General features: G+C 37.2%; 1 protein-coding gene across 1 annotated transcript in view; it reads right to left on the bottom strand.

Moving 5' to 3' along the window:
- ADAMTS19 (ADAM metallopeptidase with thrombospondin type 1 motif, 19) overlaps window positions 1-19123 on the bottom strand; it is a 175405-nt gene that overhangs the window by 94988 nt on the left and 61294 nt on the right. The window contains exons 6-8 of the mRNA XM_009321242.1: window positions 18612-18695; window positions 17421-17578; window positions 7756-7799 (exon numbers count right to left, since the gene is read on the bottom strand). Coding sequence (XP_009319517.1) covers window positions 7756-7799; window positions 17421-17578; window positions 18612-18695 — 286 coding nt within the window. The remainder of the gene's footprint in view (window positions 1-7755; window positions 7800-17420; window positions 17579-18611; window positions 18696-19123) is intronic.

Genomic DNA, 19123 nt, shown 5'->3' with positions numbered 1-19123 from the left:
TGGAAAATAAAACAATCTAATGTGTTGTAACCTACTCATTTTGTGTCTGAGTTACAACACAGCTTGAAAACAAAGGTTCAGCTGTCTTGACATGAAAACTTAGCTCTCTGGTCTCACTGGAGTGTTACCATTTAGTCCAATTCAGTTAAACAAAAGGCAAGGTAAGACGGGACTGCATCTTAAGAGTTTTTCTGGAATCAAGAATCTTAATAATTTTTAAAAGTGAATTTAATATATCTAGAAGAGGAATAAAGTTGAGGCTTGCAATAGCAGATGTCTGGATTTGATGACTGAGCATGGGTATCATAGTCCTATGTTCTGCTTTCCTGAGAAACTGCACCAAGCATGCATATTTCATTTGAGGTTTTCTGACACGAGGTAGACTAAATTCTATTTATTTATTTTGGTTTGGGTTTTTACATTTATTGGAATTCACATGTAAGTAGGTTCTGCTTTGCTGTACTTACGGACACGTAACTCACAGACAAAAGCGAATTTTATTTTGTAGACTGCAGAAGTCAAAATTTCCCTGATGATTTAAAAAAATCTTGTGTATTAAAGGTATTTGTATACCAGACATACTGTACTATCATATGGATATCACTTCCTAGGGAAGTTTTCCATTTCTACACTTCTACATAGTTCAAATTATACTGAATAAAATATCCTAGCAATGTCACAGGAGAAATCAACTATGGATTCCAGTTTGCCTTGACCGATCCTAAGTCTCCTTTGCCCCCTGCAAGTGTCAGTAACTCAACAACCTACAGTATTGGTTTGTAACTGCCTTTAGTGCAATTCTTCCACAATTGTGCCTCAACAAAAGAGAAGAAACAAACAAAAAAACCCCTTTCTAGGGAATATAAACAACATAGGCGCTTGTTAGTATCTTCTAGAAAAAGACACATGCTGCAGGATCCAGTTCTGATGGTGGGGAGGGCCTGGAAGAGCAGGGACAGACTTCCTCTTGCTTCTTTATCCCAGTTAAACCAAATATGCCCACTGAAAACACAGTGGCAGCACCTCTTCCCTCCTTTCCCTTCCTCTGGAGAAACACAGTGCAGGGTCCAGTAATCCCAGGCTGCCTAGCCACAGACCAGAACCCAACCATACAAAGTGTTAGAGAGGCAGAAAGACTAACCCTGCCTCCAGGGCTTATGTCGCACGGACTCCTGTTCTGTAGCACACAGGTACTCGAACTATTTTTAAATTAGCAACACCAAGTGCCTGCAGGAGTTCAGCCACAGCAGCATATGGCTCAGCATGAGAGAGTTCACCCCGCTTCTCAGCAAACTGTTACCACTCCTCTAGCTAGTTAGGCTAAGGGCAGCTACGCAAGACTACAACAGAGCGATTTTCCGGATAAGAGGAGGGACACCAGGGACACAAGATGGATACAGATGAGGAAGCACAGGGAAAACAGACTTCTTAAGTTTACTTCTGCCGTGCTGCTGCCCGTGTTCTGTGCAGCTTCTTTGGCTGCTTGTTCATTGGTAACAGGCCCTAAGCATTCAGCTTCAGTATTTCCAGCATTAACTTCCACTGGACAATGATAGCCCGCCGAATTCCCTATTTCTGTCGTATCTCTTAATGCATAGGGCTGGACTAAACCTTTGTCCCTGGGGACAAGTTTTGGAGGAAAAGGCCAAGTCCTTTGTATTAAAGATCTACAGCTTTCACATTATAAAAGAAAAGTAAATAAATCCATCTTTGGCATTTTGCTAAGTTGGATGGAAGACGTGTTCTTTCACTTCATTTTGTTTTGTGGTCTGTATTGTGTAGATGTTTGTCCAATTCCTCACCCGTCATTATTTGTATCTACACTATTTAGATCGTTTGCAACAGAATGAAGACCTGATGGCGCCTCAATTTTCCGCTATTGTTTTTAACTCTGCAACACTAGCTGTTATCAAAGTCAGAAATTTATAATATACTATATTTGTACCATCCCCCTAAAACAATCTGACAAGAGTTTTTAAGGGAGTTCTGTTTAGAGATTGCAATGTCAGCATTTTATTGGAAAATGCTTTCTAGTAAACAGTTTAGATGAAAGCAGATTTTTGGGAAACAATGTTCTTATAGCTGATGTTTTAACTGAAAATGGTATCTGAAAGTACAGGATCAAGTGGTACAGTATCAGGTTTTAAAAATTTTTTTTTTTTTTTTTTTAAGGAAACCCTGCTCTTTTGTGATATCGTAAGATACAAAATATTGTTTGAAAACAGCATTTAATTACCTTCTTTCCAGGAGACCACAATCAGAACATTGCACTTAAACTCCCCTGAGATCAACGAAATGTTGAAAACCCTGTCTTTCATAAAGCATGCGAAAAGCTCCATTTACTATTCCTGAAACATCCTATTACTTGGGAATTTCAGCCAGGACTAAGAGTATAAGCAAATGGCATCAGCTTTAAAGGAAACATGTTTGTGCAGAACAATATAGGTGTGTCAGCCGGAGATGCATTTAAAAAAAAGAAGCCTCACCCTGCTGCAGTAAGAAGATAGTATTGAAACAATCAGCTGAGGTCACTCTATTTAAGGCAAAAGCTATCTTCACAATTACTCATAATTCTGACATATTAGGTCAAATGGAACTCAATTTATACATGCCGAGAAAATTCCTGACCTTCCTTTGACAGAGGCAGATTTTTTAAACTGAGTGCAGTAAAAGGCTTACGGTAACTGAATCTGGAAATACTACTTTTTTGTTTTCCATTTTGTTGCAATCAGTGTTACCAGGACATTTTAGTAGCTATCATAAATCTTTCAAAACATGAACTACGGTCACAACATTTTACAGAGCACATGTGTTGTGCACCTGTGGACTTTTGACAAGGGATGAGGGAAGATATTACCTGAAGAATCAGATAGCATAAGACAAGGGATAATACAAGGATTCAGGTGCTTGGTGTCTGATATGTGGAATGGTCTATCTTCAGTAAAGACTTAGAAAAACAACTACCAGCAGGAACTGCAATTACTATTCACTATAGGATAGTATTACTAAAGCAACAGCTTTCAAATAGTAGAAGATTTTTTGTCTGCAAGTTATTTTCAAATTCTGCATGTGCTTTAAGGATAAATTTACCTGGAGCTTTACAACTTACAGTGATATGACAGCATACCAACATTTTAGATTTTCTTAAAAGCCACGTCATAGGCACTAGAAATGCAGACAATGTAATAGGTGGAATGGAGAGGAAGAACATGCTGGGTTCCCTTCCTGATTCTCCACTTGCTAATTCATTGATCTTTTATGGGTCATTCAGCCTGCTAGTATTTCCAGCGGTAGCAGTTATGCTCATTCCTATGCCTTTTAAAAGCCATTTCGAGATGATACTGCTGTGAGAACACCACTATGCATCCCTGAACACTTCCAGGGCATCAGAAGCTCTCAAGCACCCTGCTAGAACCTACCCGTCAATCTAACCTACAGCTTTGATGCAAATAGTGAGCTGCATGGAAGCTACAAACAAAATTTTACAGCTAGTTAAGCAAACAATCACAATTTCCACTAAACACAACTGCATGTTTGTGTTAAGACTTGCTGAGTCATTTTGCTGGCACAAGGAAAGGCTGGAAAAGGAGGCAGAGGGATGCTAAACCAAAGCAGCAGTGAGCAGCCTCCAAGCGGGGCAGTCCTGGAAAGGACATGGCCTCCCTTAGAAACAGTCGTTCCCTCAGTTCCTGCAGATTAATGAGGCTCCAAACTGATGCCAACACAAGACGAGCATCTTTTTATAATCTGCCCGTGCCTGTAACATTTCACACTAAGGACTGTCTATTATAGTGTCTCCACAGAAGACATTACCTAGCAGCAAACAACAAATGCAATCCAACAGAAGTATGTCTCAGAGACTCAAAATCTTAATTGCTGCAGTGGAAAGGTTGACAAAGGAAGGGAAATTCAAATTGCATACACTTGCTTCAAGAAACATTCCTGTGTTTATTTGTAAGCCTAGTCCTTGAAGGGGGTGAGAAAATATCTGTTGATTTCCATCTGCTGGTACTAAGGTTTGTGCAATAACCCACTAACAAGTTGCCCTATGAATCATTGCTCCTTTCAGTTACTTAAATATGGCAATACCAGAAGATGCACGCACAAGAACAATAAAGCATATACTAGCCCCCAGTTTACATTTCATGCTGATTCTTTTAGTACAGACTTAATTTTCTGAAAATTGACAACTGAATTACTTCTTAGATTTTTCAGAAATTCATTGAGACATCTACACTCATCATTTTACCCGTCTACAGCACCAGAAAAAGAACAACACTCCAAATCACCACAAATTTAAAAGATAATTCGCTCTGACTAAGCTAACAAAACCTGTCTGGAGGACAGAAATGCCATGATCCCCAAAAACAGTTGTCTTCAGGGGGAAAAGAATCTTGGACAATTACAGATCTAAACCTATTTTTTCATTAGCTAAAGTAAATTTAATTAGTATATAAACATCTTCACATTCTTCCACACCCAGACAAGCCCTCTGTTTGTTTTAATCATAGTATGTCCCTAATGACCATACAGTAAAGCAAGGTCTGAAACCTCTCTTTAAGCTACAAAAGAGCTGTGAGAATCAGTGGCAGAGCAACATGATCTTACTTCTGTGCAGGAACAGGAGACAGGGAGCATACACATGAGCAGAACAGCAGGGGAAAAAAAATAAAAATAAGAGTGCTGCAGCCAACCAACCAGAGGAAGCTCAAGAACACTTGGGTCTGGTCAATTTTGAGCCTAAAACAATTGTCTTGTGGTTCTCCACCCAGAAGGAATTTGACAGGGGCTGTGACAATTGACAATGCTGAGATCAGAATAGCTTAGCTGAAATCAGTTGACCTGGGCTGATTCATACCACATGAGAGTCTAGCTTATTGTTTTACAGAAACATGAGATTAGTCAAGGAAGGCATTCATTTGAGTTACTCTGGATTTACATTGTGACGTAAGAAAGTAGCCCCACAACCACCCTGGTTACAGCAGAGCTTTCCAAACACCTCCAGCAATAGCATAATACTTAATAGAACTCTGAAAAGCATAAAATAAAGACACTCTACTTTCTAAACTTCAACACACTTTGAGAAATCGAATAAAATTCCAGAACTAATCCTTCTATTTCTGCCTACTTTTCAAAACTATTAAATATGAAGTGTTAATACATTTTGTGCTTGATCACCAAGATAACCAGAACTTTTTTCCTGATTAAGAATGTAAAAATCTGACAAACATTCCAAAATATGTTTTCTATCATTATGGAAAAAAATTCTTATATTTGTCCACTTTAAATGCTTTTGTAAAGGAATATTTGGGAGAGTGGCACCATGTATTTTGTTTCAAAATCAAGAATGAAATTATATATTGCTAGGAAGTTTTGACACATTTTTTTGATTTTAAGTAAACATTTTTCCTGGTTAACAGAGTTCTTGGTTAATGTTACCTTTAAACCATTAAATCTTCATATATATCACTCTGTTATTTTAAGAGACAATGAAAAAATACTAATTGAAGAGTGCATAAGCTCTGTACTTTGAGTAGAACAAGACCAGAAGCACAGAGAAATGTATTATTTGCCACCTAAATACATGAAAACTTTGTCTATATAACAGAACACTGGCACTTACTCCATCTAGCTTAAGTGAGTACTCACATCCAGTCTGAAAACTGTGAGCCTTGGCATTTAATGAATAAACAATAAATCCAGTATTTGTCTGTTTAGCATCCATCACTGGGAAGAACTATGATCCAACATGACAACCCTTTCCAATAATGAGGTCCGTCCTGTAAATGTTCCTTTCTCATGACTTTCATTTCTGGATTGTGTAATGTGCTACAAAGATCACCTTGACTGCCTCACGTACATGTACAGTTATGTTAACATTTCACAGAGAATTGCCTTATTCCACTCTATGGTAGACAAAAGTCTGTATTGTGGTGTATTCTTCTGAGTTTTTTGGGGGGAAGGAGGGGCAAGCTCTGGACAGCTGGGAATTGTACAGTTGATACTATATTAGCATTTCTCATATACTTTCTTTGGCAAATTCTATAATTTACAGCATGTTAAACATTCCTGGAATGTGCTGTCTCCTTTTGCCTATAAACATGTTGCACGAAGATCTAGAGTAAGATCAAACTGCTCTTCCTTACCTTTCAATGAACTTTTACTCATGATCTAAGCTAAGATTTCAAATCACAATTTGGGTTTTCCTAGGGAAATCAAAAGTAAAAGAAAAGATGCCAAAATGAAACCACCATCTAACTACACGTACCTTCCACAATTTTGCATATAAACCTGCAATCCTAAAAATATTGACATAATACATCCATGCCACTAGGACAATTTAAAAATTCTCTTCAAGAGAAATGCACAAAGTTCTTCCTCATTTTTCAACACTCTTCCTCAGATCAGCTCACGGATGATGGTGGAGAAGAGCTTCAGAAAGACATTATCTTCTTAAGAGTGAGCATGGACCCACAGTACTGTAAATGAGCATGGAAGAAATGATACACTGAATTTATGGAAAGGCGCTATATTCATTGGGAAACCTAATGACTAAATTCATATAGTAACTAATGGAACAACCAGAAATGAATTACCTTAGCTTTTCCTGCACAACTGTAGCTATATGGGAAGAACTACACATATGAACTATGTTTCAATTCCTGAAGAAAACTCTAAAACAACAATACACAGAGTGGGAAAGTCCACAACAGCCATTCCACAAAATGCCAAATTAGACAGCCAAGGTGTCTACTTCATTTTGCTTATCACTACATTAAGACTGCAAACTCTTTACTTCCTGTGCACTTATGATCGATGCACTGCCTCATTTTCGAGTTTCATCCAAGCTTCTTCATCACAGAAATGTGAATGACTGATACTTGAGTCAGTTCAATCTTCTCTCATTTACAATTCCATGGACAAATTCAGAGATCAATAGTCATTCTATTACCTCCAAGGTTCAACCAAAGAGGAAACATTTTTCAGGGAAAATCCTTGAATACACTCACTTCATCTGTGAAATCCAGACAGCAGCCTATCCTGATTTAGATACACTAGAAGTACTCCAGATTTGATCTTCAGCTTAGATCGGCATAAGATGCTGACAACTTCTTGTCACATTGCTTCCTCCTTCAGCTGGAAGAAGGCATTTTTCCACTTACAAGACAAAAATAAATGCCTCTGAGCACCAAACACTCATACAAAATTCACCTAAGATCAAGATACTGATTAGTGGAAGAACGCTATGAATTCTTAACCACTAACTGCTGTGAGAAACATTCCATTCTTCATTTAGAAGGATTCTTTATTGATATCAACCCCACAGACATGCTCACATAGACTTGGGATGATACAGAAGTAAAAGAAAAGAGACTAGCAAGCAGTGAGGTAATACAGTTTACATAAGAATTTTCCTCAAACCTTTGCCACTGTTAACCATTTGTTTAGCTTCATATTCTAACTTAGGAATATTAAAACAATTTGGTATTAAACTGTCAATGAGATTAAAAAGAAAAATTTTAAAAGTTTGCTCTATGAATGAGATGGAAATATTGTACTTAAAAGTATTATTTTGCTAGAAGCATACACAAATCTAACAAAGTATTATTGGCATTTGAGATGTATTTTGCATTTTAGCTAGTTACAGCTATCCATCACCAATGCTGTTGTCATCTTTTAGCTTCACATCTCTATTTATATAACACTTATTTTATGAAGCGGCTTATACACAGTCTCTTACGTGTGTTTACTTACCAACAGTATCACATGGTTCGTCTTTATGTACACAGAAATCCTTCCTAGAATTGGGGGGGAAAAGAAAAATGTTAAGCAAGCCAAGCTGTCAGACTGGTAACAACTGTGTGACCTATTTGCAAATATTTTGTATGGCTCAATGAATAAGTACAGAATACCATTATCTCAACAAAGAGCATGGGCAAGCAAAGGCCAGGATTACCCAGAACACTTAAACTTCAGTTTATTCTCAGAACAGACTTAGGAGCAGTCAGATGACAAAACATATACCATATATTTAAATTGCATTGTACCTAATTTCTGGGTTTTTCCCCATGTAAGAATCTTGAAATGTAAAAAGTCTAAAGTTAGTCTTTCTTTCATTTGAAATGAAAATATCTTCAGTGCTTAATATGAGGTCCAAAAGCAGCATTGTAATCCAGCATTTAGATCAGATGTAGAGTCAGAAAGTTTTTGTGCTAAAAAGTCAATGGTTAAAATGACCAATAGGAATACATGCTGGAGAAGCATTTCTGCTAGGGCATCCTATTATAGTAGTGGAAGACGTACAAATTAACTCGCTGGGAGAAGACTATCCTATCTCCAACACAGATATTAGTCCAGCCATATCTCTATAAATAAGACTGCTCAGTTGCATGAAGTGGAATAAATATTTCACCTCCGTGTTAAAGATCATATGCTTTGGATTCATTTTAATTTCACACCTATTTTACCTGTTCTCAGAGACACATAACAAAGGTATCAAAAGAGCAAAGGAAAAGCTTCTTTTTACTGGGGTATTTATAATTCATGCTAATTTTTCATTTTAAGTAAAAATAGGGCTGCTGAGGTATGCATGAACTGGGGAGTGGGGAGGGGAACCAATGGGGAACAAACAACAAAAAAAACCCACGTATAGAATCCAAGCAAAATACAACCTAGTTACCTGAACTTCATTCCGACATGGACTCAAATAAAGAAGTTTCTGTTCTTAAGCTGTACCACAGAGTAATGGTCTCTATTTTTAGAGAGGGACCATATGGGCCAGAGAGATTTCATTTTTATGTTCTGCCTATGAAGCTACATAGATCTACACAGATTGATAATGATAAAGATACACACATATAGAAACACTCATTTTCCAGGAACAAAATGGAGGAATTGTTTGGTGCTTGAGATGAGAGAGTAGACCAGTGACACATTTTTACAAATGTAACTACTCCAAGAGCTTTTCATTTGTTTGTTTGTTTGTTTGTTTGTTTGTCTGTTTGTTTCCCACAGACTATTCCCACAGAGTGATTTAGACCCAAAAGCAATCTCAAGAGGCTGGCAAATTTCTGACACTTGTTAAAGGCCACACAGCCAGAGACATGGGGTTATACAGATTTTGATTCTCCAGTCACCACTGCCAGATAATTACAGAGTAGGAAAGCAAAGCGACAGTACTAGAAACCAATCTTGTGAATAAACTGATAAAGAAACTCTGGGAATCCACTTAAAAGAGCCCTGGAAATTGAGCCAAAGGTGGTGAACAAGAAACTATAATCAGATACAGAAGGAAGTTCTTTTATTTTTTCAAACCTGCAACAAATTGCATTAATGCACTGGTTGTAACACAATTCTTTGTTTTGTGCTATGTGACACAAGGGACTTATTGTCTTGTTAAGCAACATGACAGAACCATTAGAAATATGGGACTTGTGGTGAAGCAAGAGAACATGTGTAAAGACAATCTAAGGACATAGATTGTCTTCCACGCACACTCATACAACTACCATAAATATTAACTGATGTAACAACAAGTAAAAAAAAAAAAGAGAGCATACCTTCAAATGTACAAGAATACCATCTGACATTTTAAAACTGCCAATATCCAAGAGGTTTCTGCTTATGTAATAGCTTTGTTCTCGTACACTTACTGAGCTGTTTTTGTTTTGTTTTTCCTTCTTGGCTGACTCTGACTATGGTTATGCTATGCAGAGTTTTATTATGGGACTTGGGGGAAACAGTACTGCTATGATTTGGCAAGAGGGAGGTACAATAAACCATTCCTAGTTCCTGATTTACATTGAAAGAATGTAATACCTCCTTTAATTTCCAAGAATATGAATGCATTACATACATTTGAGACTAGGCTCCTTAGTAAAGATTTACAGCTCTAGCTAGACCTACCAATGACTCTCACAGAAATTGTTCTCAAATTCCCACATGGTAACTTAAATATTCCATCATATTATAACTACGTTCCTGTGTGTGTATATAACATACACACATATATATATATAAACCTCTACACTTTATATATATATGGAATTGGCATACTGAAACTACACAAAACAAAAGAGAGGATACGGACTCTTCCAAGTAAGAGGAGGTATAAAATAGAGCAATAAAGCACACTACAAAGCCCTCAGGAAAGCCACTGAGATTATCTGCCTTTGTTCTTTTCCTTCCTTCTCTTAGCAAAACAGGGCAAAGATATTAGCATTACCATTAATGCATATAGAAACTTTTGTGGCGCAAGTTAATAAGTGAGTCTAACACTGAAAGCGAGAAACTGGTTAAAGCACACTAAAGTCCCCTTCTAACCACTATCCAGCACACAACTTCCATTACTCTAAATGGTTACTTTGCATGTACATGGAAGGGAAAACAGGTCCTTATTCAAGTAAGAGAAAAGAGGAGCTTTCATGAGATTTAGGACTGATTTCTGAGCTTGAACAAGTTGGCTAACCCTAGAAAAGAATTCTAAGCAAGAATGGGTAACCACTAATCCATTGTTTCAGAAAATTATATTTAGTTAGTGCATTTTTAATTGACTACATATAGCATTATGAAGGGCCTTCACAGCAAACAAAGACTAACTATCCAATTTCCAAATATAAAGTATCTTATTACATTCTCTTTGTTAAAATAAATCCTGATGTGTAGATGGGATGTACAACAGAAGACATCAAGAACAGGACAGGAAGACTAAAGAAGAATCCAGACTTATTTTTTTTATTAATAGTTTGCACCAATTTGTCATTTTAGATAAATTTAACACTTGTTTTAGGCATACTAGTCAAAAGACCTATTTCTTGTCCAAGCTGGTTTATAATTTCCTTCCATACACTAGATTGGAGAAAAGAAGAAACAGAAGAGGACAGATAATGGATTTTACCATTCTGGCTTTCACCCTGCTGGCTTTCACCCTGCTTTCAATTTCTTAACTTCTCTAATGCTCATAATTTTGAAAAAAGTAGTGTAGGCTTGAAACTGCAGTCTAACTCCTGCTGTTGTCATTGATTCTAGAACTTAAAACTTTTTAAGGTATATTCGAAGTTTCTTGCCCAAGCAACAAGTTTTCTCAAATCATAAGGTTTTTATAAAGAATACTTGCAATTAATGGCCCCCGTGGCAAATAACATTATCATCCCATTGCAAATGCCTTCGTTTGCATCGTGCTAAGTGAATAATGACAACACTGCAGATGTTCTTGTCTCTTCACGTAATAGGACATTCTGAAATGATTCCCACATATAAACTAAGCACATACATACTAACTAATAAATGCACTTTAAAAGAAAAAAAAAATCAATTTTGGAGTTAATGAACCACAAGATAAATTACACTTACTTACACAAATTTATACATTACAATAATTTACACAAATTAAATTCAGTTGGTAATTTAAACAAATGGACAATGCTACTATCATAAATGTTATTTCAGAAACTGTTTAGTATTTTGAGGGTAAACCTCAAATGCACTGGTATGCACTGGACAGAGTATTTTAGCAAATCAGGAAATACTATATTTAAGTATTTTAAATAGTTAACAGATCACTTGGGCTCCGTAAAGTTGAACTGAGATTAAAAGTGATAATATAAATAGGCTTTCTTCTGAAGTTCATGTTTCAGCCAAACTAAAAAATAACAGCTCAGAAGTGTTTGAATGTGTAGCTAACATCTCAAAACAGATATAGAAATCTTAGGAAGCCAAGGAAGGTGTTTTTCAGTGGAGTTCAACAGACTCTAGACTCAGTGTTAGCATTAAACAATGATCTGGAAGAAAGTAAGAGAGCACTACTGGTAAAGTTTGAAAATTAAATGAGTTCTAGTAGAATAGAAATAGGAGTGAAGACAAATCAATTTTTAAAGATGACTCATCTGAGTAACTTTTATTTTAATGTAGCCAAAACTGGACCCCCAAACTTGACCACATACGGCAACAGCATGACAACAACAACAAAAAGAGGCGAGCATTTGAAAACAGGCAGTAGGAGTGAACAGTATCCTTAGATAACGATCCAGAAAAATATCAGACATGGCACCAGAACAACCGTTCACACACTACTGTGTCCAATTTTGGCACTTATGCTTCAAAAAACAAGTTGGAAAATAGGAAAAGGTCTGGAAAGAGCTAAGGGAATGATTACACGTCTGAGAAACAGGCTTAAAAATCTCTCTGAGTTAATCTCTGAGAAAGTTGAGTTGTGACTTGAGCACAGCCTACAAGTATTTACACAGGGAGGAGCTTTCTAACAGCTTTTTAGCAGCAAAGGGTACAAAGAGATCCATGGTTGAAAGCTGAAGTAACAAAAATTAGAAGTAAGACACAACTGTCCACTCTGAAAGAAAATAACTGTGGCAACGGTCTACTTCAGAACACAGTTAATCTTCCTTTCTTTTAAATCTTTGTCTCAAGACTGTCTAGCTTTCTTATTCACCAGAAAAACAAAAATGTAAAAATAACTGACCGAATTTAATGTTAGGGACTTGCACTAGATAACCAGAGATTTAAAATTCAGTTTAGGTCCATGTAATGCTACGTAACAGATCTGTACAAATGAACGGAACACACACAGCCTGAGTACTAAAGCTCGAAATAACAAGCTGATAGAAACAGATAAATTCATGCAGATTTTTCTCACGTGTTATTACAAGCATTACCACTTCACAGACTCAAACACCTTGACTTAGAGAAGAAAAAAACCAAACCAAACCAAACAGCGTGTGATGACTTAAAATTAGTGGGATTTTTAAAATACACAACATAAAAATACATGTCTTAAAATTAAAGTGATAAATACAGGAGATTGTGTTTTTTTCAAAAAAAGGACACCTTTGATTCTAAAGTATGCTCTTTTCACATTTCCACGCTTTCTTCTGCACCTACAATCCTATTAGTAAATAATTAATAGTAAGGACATGTGAGATTCTCTTGAACTCCCTTGATGTCCTCTGTTGATGTCAAAAGAAAAACAGTAAACGCTGTAAAACTTTGCAAAAATCTCGAGTTGGCAGTATTGAAATTACAGTGATGAAAAAATACCACTATGAAGAAAAAATTAAGAATAATTTCATCTCTCACCATGGACTTGCAAGAACTCATTTTTCCAGAGCTGAATTTCAATAGAAGTTTAAGGACAGCAGTAGCAGTTTAATAACCCAATCTCTATCCCACTACATTTCAACAATTTTGGACTGCCAAACACTGCAACCTTTTTGGGTGACCCTGTAACATTAGTTTCTATGCAGGGGTCATTCACAATCTTCTACCTCTGACTTTCTTGAGGGGATATTTTTGGTTCAAACGATTATCATCAGAAAGGTAGTAAAAAGCAAAGTCAGGAAAAGAATTTGACTTCTTGTGTGTGTTGGAAGGTAATAGTAACGCTTAAGAAATTCTTGTCCAAGCTTTGGGGAGAGTTCTGGAGGGTTGGAATGATTGGAAATGAAACAATATTTAGCAAATCTAAGTGCTGTTTATGCCATTGCCTACTTTTATAGAATGAGGGACTTCCTTACAGTGAAAATGCCTCACAGCACTGTCTCAATTATCTATCACCCAGAGCAAAGACAGATGCTGCAGATCAATATGAATAAACAGCTGATGTACACTGTGAACATGGAATATCACTGTCTATCTGGTGAATATTAGGAGAATCAGAGATCTTTCTATCACAAGCACACGTGAAAATGGCAATTCTGAGAAGGAGAATACAGAACTTGATTTTTTTTTTTTTAATTATTTTCATATTTACATGTTTTTCTGAAAACCACTGTGACACAGATTGACCTATGCACTGGAAAAGCAGCATGATGCATAACTTTTAAGTGAAGGTAGATTCTGCCTCATTCTTGTATCCTTTTTTTTTTTCTTAATACACTTTGACACTTTCATTACCTTGTTTGCAATAGGGGCAATATAAGAACTTAAGTATCGTCACAGAGCAACTGTGGATGCCATGGGCCTTTTCCTGCCTTACTTTCAGTTACCTTATTCAGGTCAGACAACCTATGCAGATAGCAACTGGTAATATCTCAGTGACCACCAAAATTGGGGCTTATCTCTGTGCACTCACACTCTGTAACTTCAAGGGCAAGGAGGATGTTGATGTGCCACGGTGTATTTTTTCCTCAGAGAAAAGCACTTCCTGATATGTATACCTCTAAAGTAATAGTGCAAATTTATAACTGTGAATCAGATAGCTTTATCAAGAGAGTCCTTAAAAAAAAATCTCTGTCTTAATTCTCACATTCTCCTTATACCTAACCTCCCTGGGGATCTTTTCTAAACACACTATTCAAACTTCCTCTTTCTGTCTTCCTTTTACTTTATGGCACCATATTTTAAACAGGACATTACTTCATCAGAATAACCCAATTTAAAGGGAAACTAAACAAAAACTCACAGGCTGAAATAGGACTACAGTAAAGTGAAATGAACAAATTGGTAGCAGATTCATATGTATCATTACAGCCTATTTGGGCAGCAGAGAAAGTTGTGGGGAGAAGCCAGTTTTGCTTTCCGCTTTATATAACAGATGCAAAAATAAGTCTTGAAAAGCACTTTTTTCATGAAAAGGCTATGACGGCTCTTTGACTGTTGAACAACAGCCTCTGAAACATACACATTATGCTCTTTGTAGTTAGGCATTAAAAAATAGCTCTGCAGAATATTCAATACTTCATTTCTACCTCTTTTGGTTACTAGACACAACTGGCATGTGAAAGCAGAGGAAAGCTTTTTCAAAGCACTCTTGCTGTTCTATTATCAAGCGAGACAGAAAAGGAGGTGTGGGTAAGTTTTAGGAGGTCTGCCACAGAATGTGTTAGATAACCAAAACTTTACATATCTACTTGAAAAATACCAAGCAGTTGGTGTTCATCTGTCTGAACAAAATTATTTCTCTCAATAAAGCAGGTCTGCTGTTCAAAGCTGTTTGGAAGTTGTGACAAAGGAGCTTGTTCTCTGTTTGCAAAACAGAATGAGAGTCTGAATTAACAAAACACACAAGTGGAGCCACACATGGGGTTAGCTATGCCATAAACCTGATGATGTGCAGAGAGAGCCTGGATTAGCAAAACATTCCCACAGTCAGCAAACCGCACTGGTATGATTTATTAGCAGCTAAAGCGGCTCTGAGATGGGAGGCAGTATAGTCCAGAGAATAATACCACTGAAAAAAAAAAAATGTCAGAAGAACAGATCTTTAATTTCTGGCTCCAGCACTTACTATCTGACATCCAACCAATCACTTTCCTGCTCTCTACTTCAATTTCCTTAACACTGATCACAAACTTACATATCCGAAAAACATATTAAAACTGACAGGTAAAAAATTGTAGGCAACACAAATCAGAATATCATTATTATAAAGCATATCAGAAAAGCATGTCTTAACATATGATTAGACTTTCCAAAAGCTTTTTTACCATTTAGAAATGCTGCATGAAATTCAAAAAGCTCTGCGGCCAAATGTACTGGCTGCTAAAGACATCTCCACACCACTGCCTCTCGACTGCTTTACTAACACCTCACTTGCATCAGTTCAGAACTCTTCTGCCTCTTCCCATAAAGGCTGGTTAAGGTGAAGATGAAAAAATGAGAGGAAAGAGGTGTTACATGCTTTATTTCATAGTATCTTACTACTTGTGAGATACCACCTCACAAGCTAAAGAATGCAGCCCTAGGCTCACTCTCCTGGCAGGAAGGTTCGATGCTCCCTCAAGCTGCTGCTGCTGATGCAGATACTGCTGACTGCCTCTGCTGTCTCAAATAAGAGAGCCAGGGGATAGGTGAGAGGTCACTCAACAGACCCACATTTCTAGCAACCAAGCAGTATGCAATTGCTCAATTATCCTTGGATATTCACAAAGTACAACTAGATGTAAGAAGGTCTATTCCCCTTTAGCTATGCTCATCAACCCAATGCCATGTATGATACTTGGCCATCCTTTATGCCTTGGCCCAAGTTTACTCTTTCCTACTATTCACATCTTTCCTTCTCCACCTAGACATTTCCCCAACAACACACTCACTGCTATTAAAATCAGTTTTGGGTCTTAATCTGAAAAATTTCTTTCCAGTCTGTCATCCCAAGTATGTTTTCCGATGAGCTAATGGAAACTTGTTACACAGAACACTGTTTCTCATGTCTTCCACAGTAGTTCAGAGAAGCCTGTGTGAAGGACTACTGCTTAGCCAGTATATAAATGTGTAAGAAAAATTAATCTGCCCCCTCAAAGCCCCAGCAATCCATAAAACAGACAAACACAACAAATAGGCACAGGGTAAGAAGAAATGGGTGGGGGCTTTTCTAAGAAAAGGTAAGGGATTAAACAGCAAAAGTGGCAACAAAGCTGTCACCACAGACAATTTTGACTTCTTCATTTCCTGCTTCCAGTATGTGACTGCCTCTCCAAAACAGGGGAATTTTTCTGCTTCAGAAAACTGAAATGCATTATAGATATTGGAGTAATCAGAATGCAAACTAATTTAAAAAAAATGCATATAGCTCCTAGTGAGATTACCCTGAATAAATGGTATAAGGCTACACATAAGTTTAAAGATTACACATGGTTTTAGGATACCATGTCACCAACTAGCATGGGACACCACAATGGTATTCCAATATAACCAATCACAGGAGTTTTCTTTGGAAGGGAACTCTGAAGGTCATCCAGTCCAAGGTTCACCTTAAAAATGGAACTAAGCCCAACCCTAGACCAGTTGAACCATTATTCTGTCCTTTTCTTTGGATAATGGCTGTATGCTGTCTGAACATCGAGATGTGCACCACTTACAGCCTCTGCCAAACCATGACAGCATCTGCTTGGGAGGAAAGAGGTGAGCTGGAGGCATATTTCCTTCTGAATGTGGGAAATGCCTGATACTTAAGAGTTATAAGGAACTGCAGATCTGGGATTGCACCCCTGTGGCTGCAGAGCACATACATGTGTACATGATGTACCTTCAGCACACAATGAAACATACTAGTTCTAGATCCATTAGAGGGAAGCATAACTCAGCAATGCACCTAGTGTCATGCTGATCCAGCTCTGAATGGTCTAAATATGCTTTTGTGTTTTGAATTAAAGTATCTACAGGTCTGTGTGCGCTGCCTCTTTTAAATGAAGGCACATGGAGAGAGGCATCCAACCTATGACCTTAGCTGTATAGCCAAAGAAGAAACAAGAGAGTGACCTGTTTGTCATTTCAGATGTTTACCATCTGGGAACTATTGCTTTCTGAACCATCTTCACCACCACCTCTGAGTTCTGGAAAGAAGCCTCAAGCTGCACTCTTCCTCAATGCAAAACTAAATCCTAACTGTGTTGGTCATCTATCAATTCCTTTGATCTATGGTCATATTAGGCCACTGCCTATTTTTAAATGCTCATCTTCCAGTATTTTACCTTGTGATCAGTATGGCTGCATCAACTGAAGACATGTCTTCTCCCCAGCTTGTTGACATTTCTAAGTGTATATCATTCTTCTTGCCAAATTCTTCATGTTGCCATTTACAAAAGCTTTCCAGCATTTTTTCCCCATGATGTCCAATATACATATCTGCCTGGAAATAAAAAACAATCCATTTTGTAAAATTATGATTCTGTAAATAGAATTAAGAACATTTTTTGACTGAGTTAGCAAAAATATTCTCCTTTTTATGGCATAATATATTCACGGCAGAATGACTTGAACTCCAGGAGCAGCAACCATCTTTTCTCATGTTAAAGATACAGGTGAAGACAGTGCACTGAGAGGCATGCAGTGGATCTGTTCACCTGAACTCTTGTCTCATTTATTTGCTGATTTTTCACTATCCACAGTGAAGAAAAGATTAATGATGTGAAGATCCAGAATTCGAACATGAAATGAGACTTTTCCACCTGCTGAGAGGATACTGAAGAAAGAAATACTTTCTTATTCACTGGAAAAATATAATATTTTAAAATCAGGGACATGGATAAGGGAATCCCTTTTTCTTATGAACTAACTAAAATATGAAAGGATTTCCGTAATATTTTGTAGAAAAAACAAGAAATCAGGTTGACATTGTCCTGAAATATGACATACAAACCATAGGTTAATAGAAGGTCTCTATCAAGATATCAGCTGACTCATCTTTCTTCAGAAAGAAAGAAGAACAGAATCTGAGATGATGCCTAAAGGTGCAATGAAAGAACAGTGCTATATCATGGCACCTTTTGTTCATCTAGAGATTGTTTGACAAAGAACATCAGTTCTCCTTCTACTGTCCACTGGGTTTAAAGGAGATGATTTTTGTATTGAGCTATACGAATGCACAAAAAGCAGAGCACAAGCAGATTTTCTTAAGAACCAGCTGATTTCCACAAGGAAACTTTGTTTGATTGACTTCCAACTGCAAGCACAGAAAAATCTCAGTATGTGCAGGACATAAATTAGGAGAAGCTTAATCTTTACTGGGGCTGCCCAGCAGTGTAAATAACTAAACAATGCACAAAAGCTAACTGAGAAAATTTGTCAGCCATTAAAGTCAGTGAATATTGCAAGCCTTTGTGGAGCAACAAGCTAAGCAGCATTACCCTCTACAGGTTAAGACAAAGATAATATATACTTACTGGAGTCTCATGAAGGAGGACAAGCTTAGTCACCCGAAGATTTACTTGTAGTCCAAGGCTCTTGTGCTGGAAAAGGTTAAAAACCTAAGATAAAAAACAGTAAATAAAAATACGTGCTTGTATTGCACACAACACACTGTAGACTAAAAATAACAGAACCTCAAAGAACCTCAAAAATTTCTCATATTCTACTGTGACTGCTTTAATTTTCCATAATTGGAACAGAACATTAAGCTAATGTATTGTGTTGGTCTTCTGAAGGGAAAACAGAGTTTAGGCAGTATTCATTCTGGGAGCACAAAAAAGACCTTTTCCCTGCAATGGCTATGGCCACTTCATAAACTGTAGCCTGTTTCTCCAAATACTTACACATGCATATAATACTATTCACATGAAAATTTCTATTCAGTTAAATCCAGGATCGTGGCCCGAGTGGTCTGACCCAGGACATGGCAATAACTCTTCCTCTCATTCAGGATAGTTAAAGTTTTTATTTATTGTTCAGCTTATGC

This window comes from Pygoscelis adeliae, unplaced genomic scaffold, assembly GCF_000699105.1.
Source record: "Pygoscelis adeliae isolate BGI_AS28 unplaced genomic scaffold, ASM69910v1 Scaffold73, whole genome shotgun sequence".
NCBI classification, from domain to species: Eukaryota; Metazoa; Chordata; class Aves; order Sphenisciformes; family Spheniscidae; genus Pygoscelis; species Pygoscelis adeliae.
Note: the sequence above shows the minus strand (reverse complement) of the source record. Positions and strands in the feature narration are given on the sequence as shown.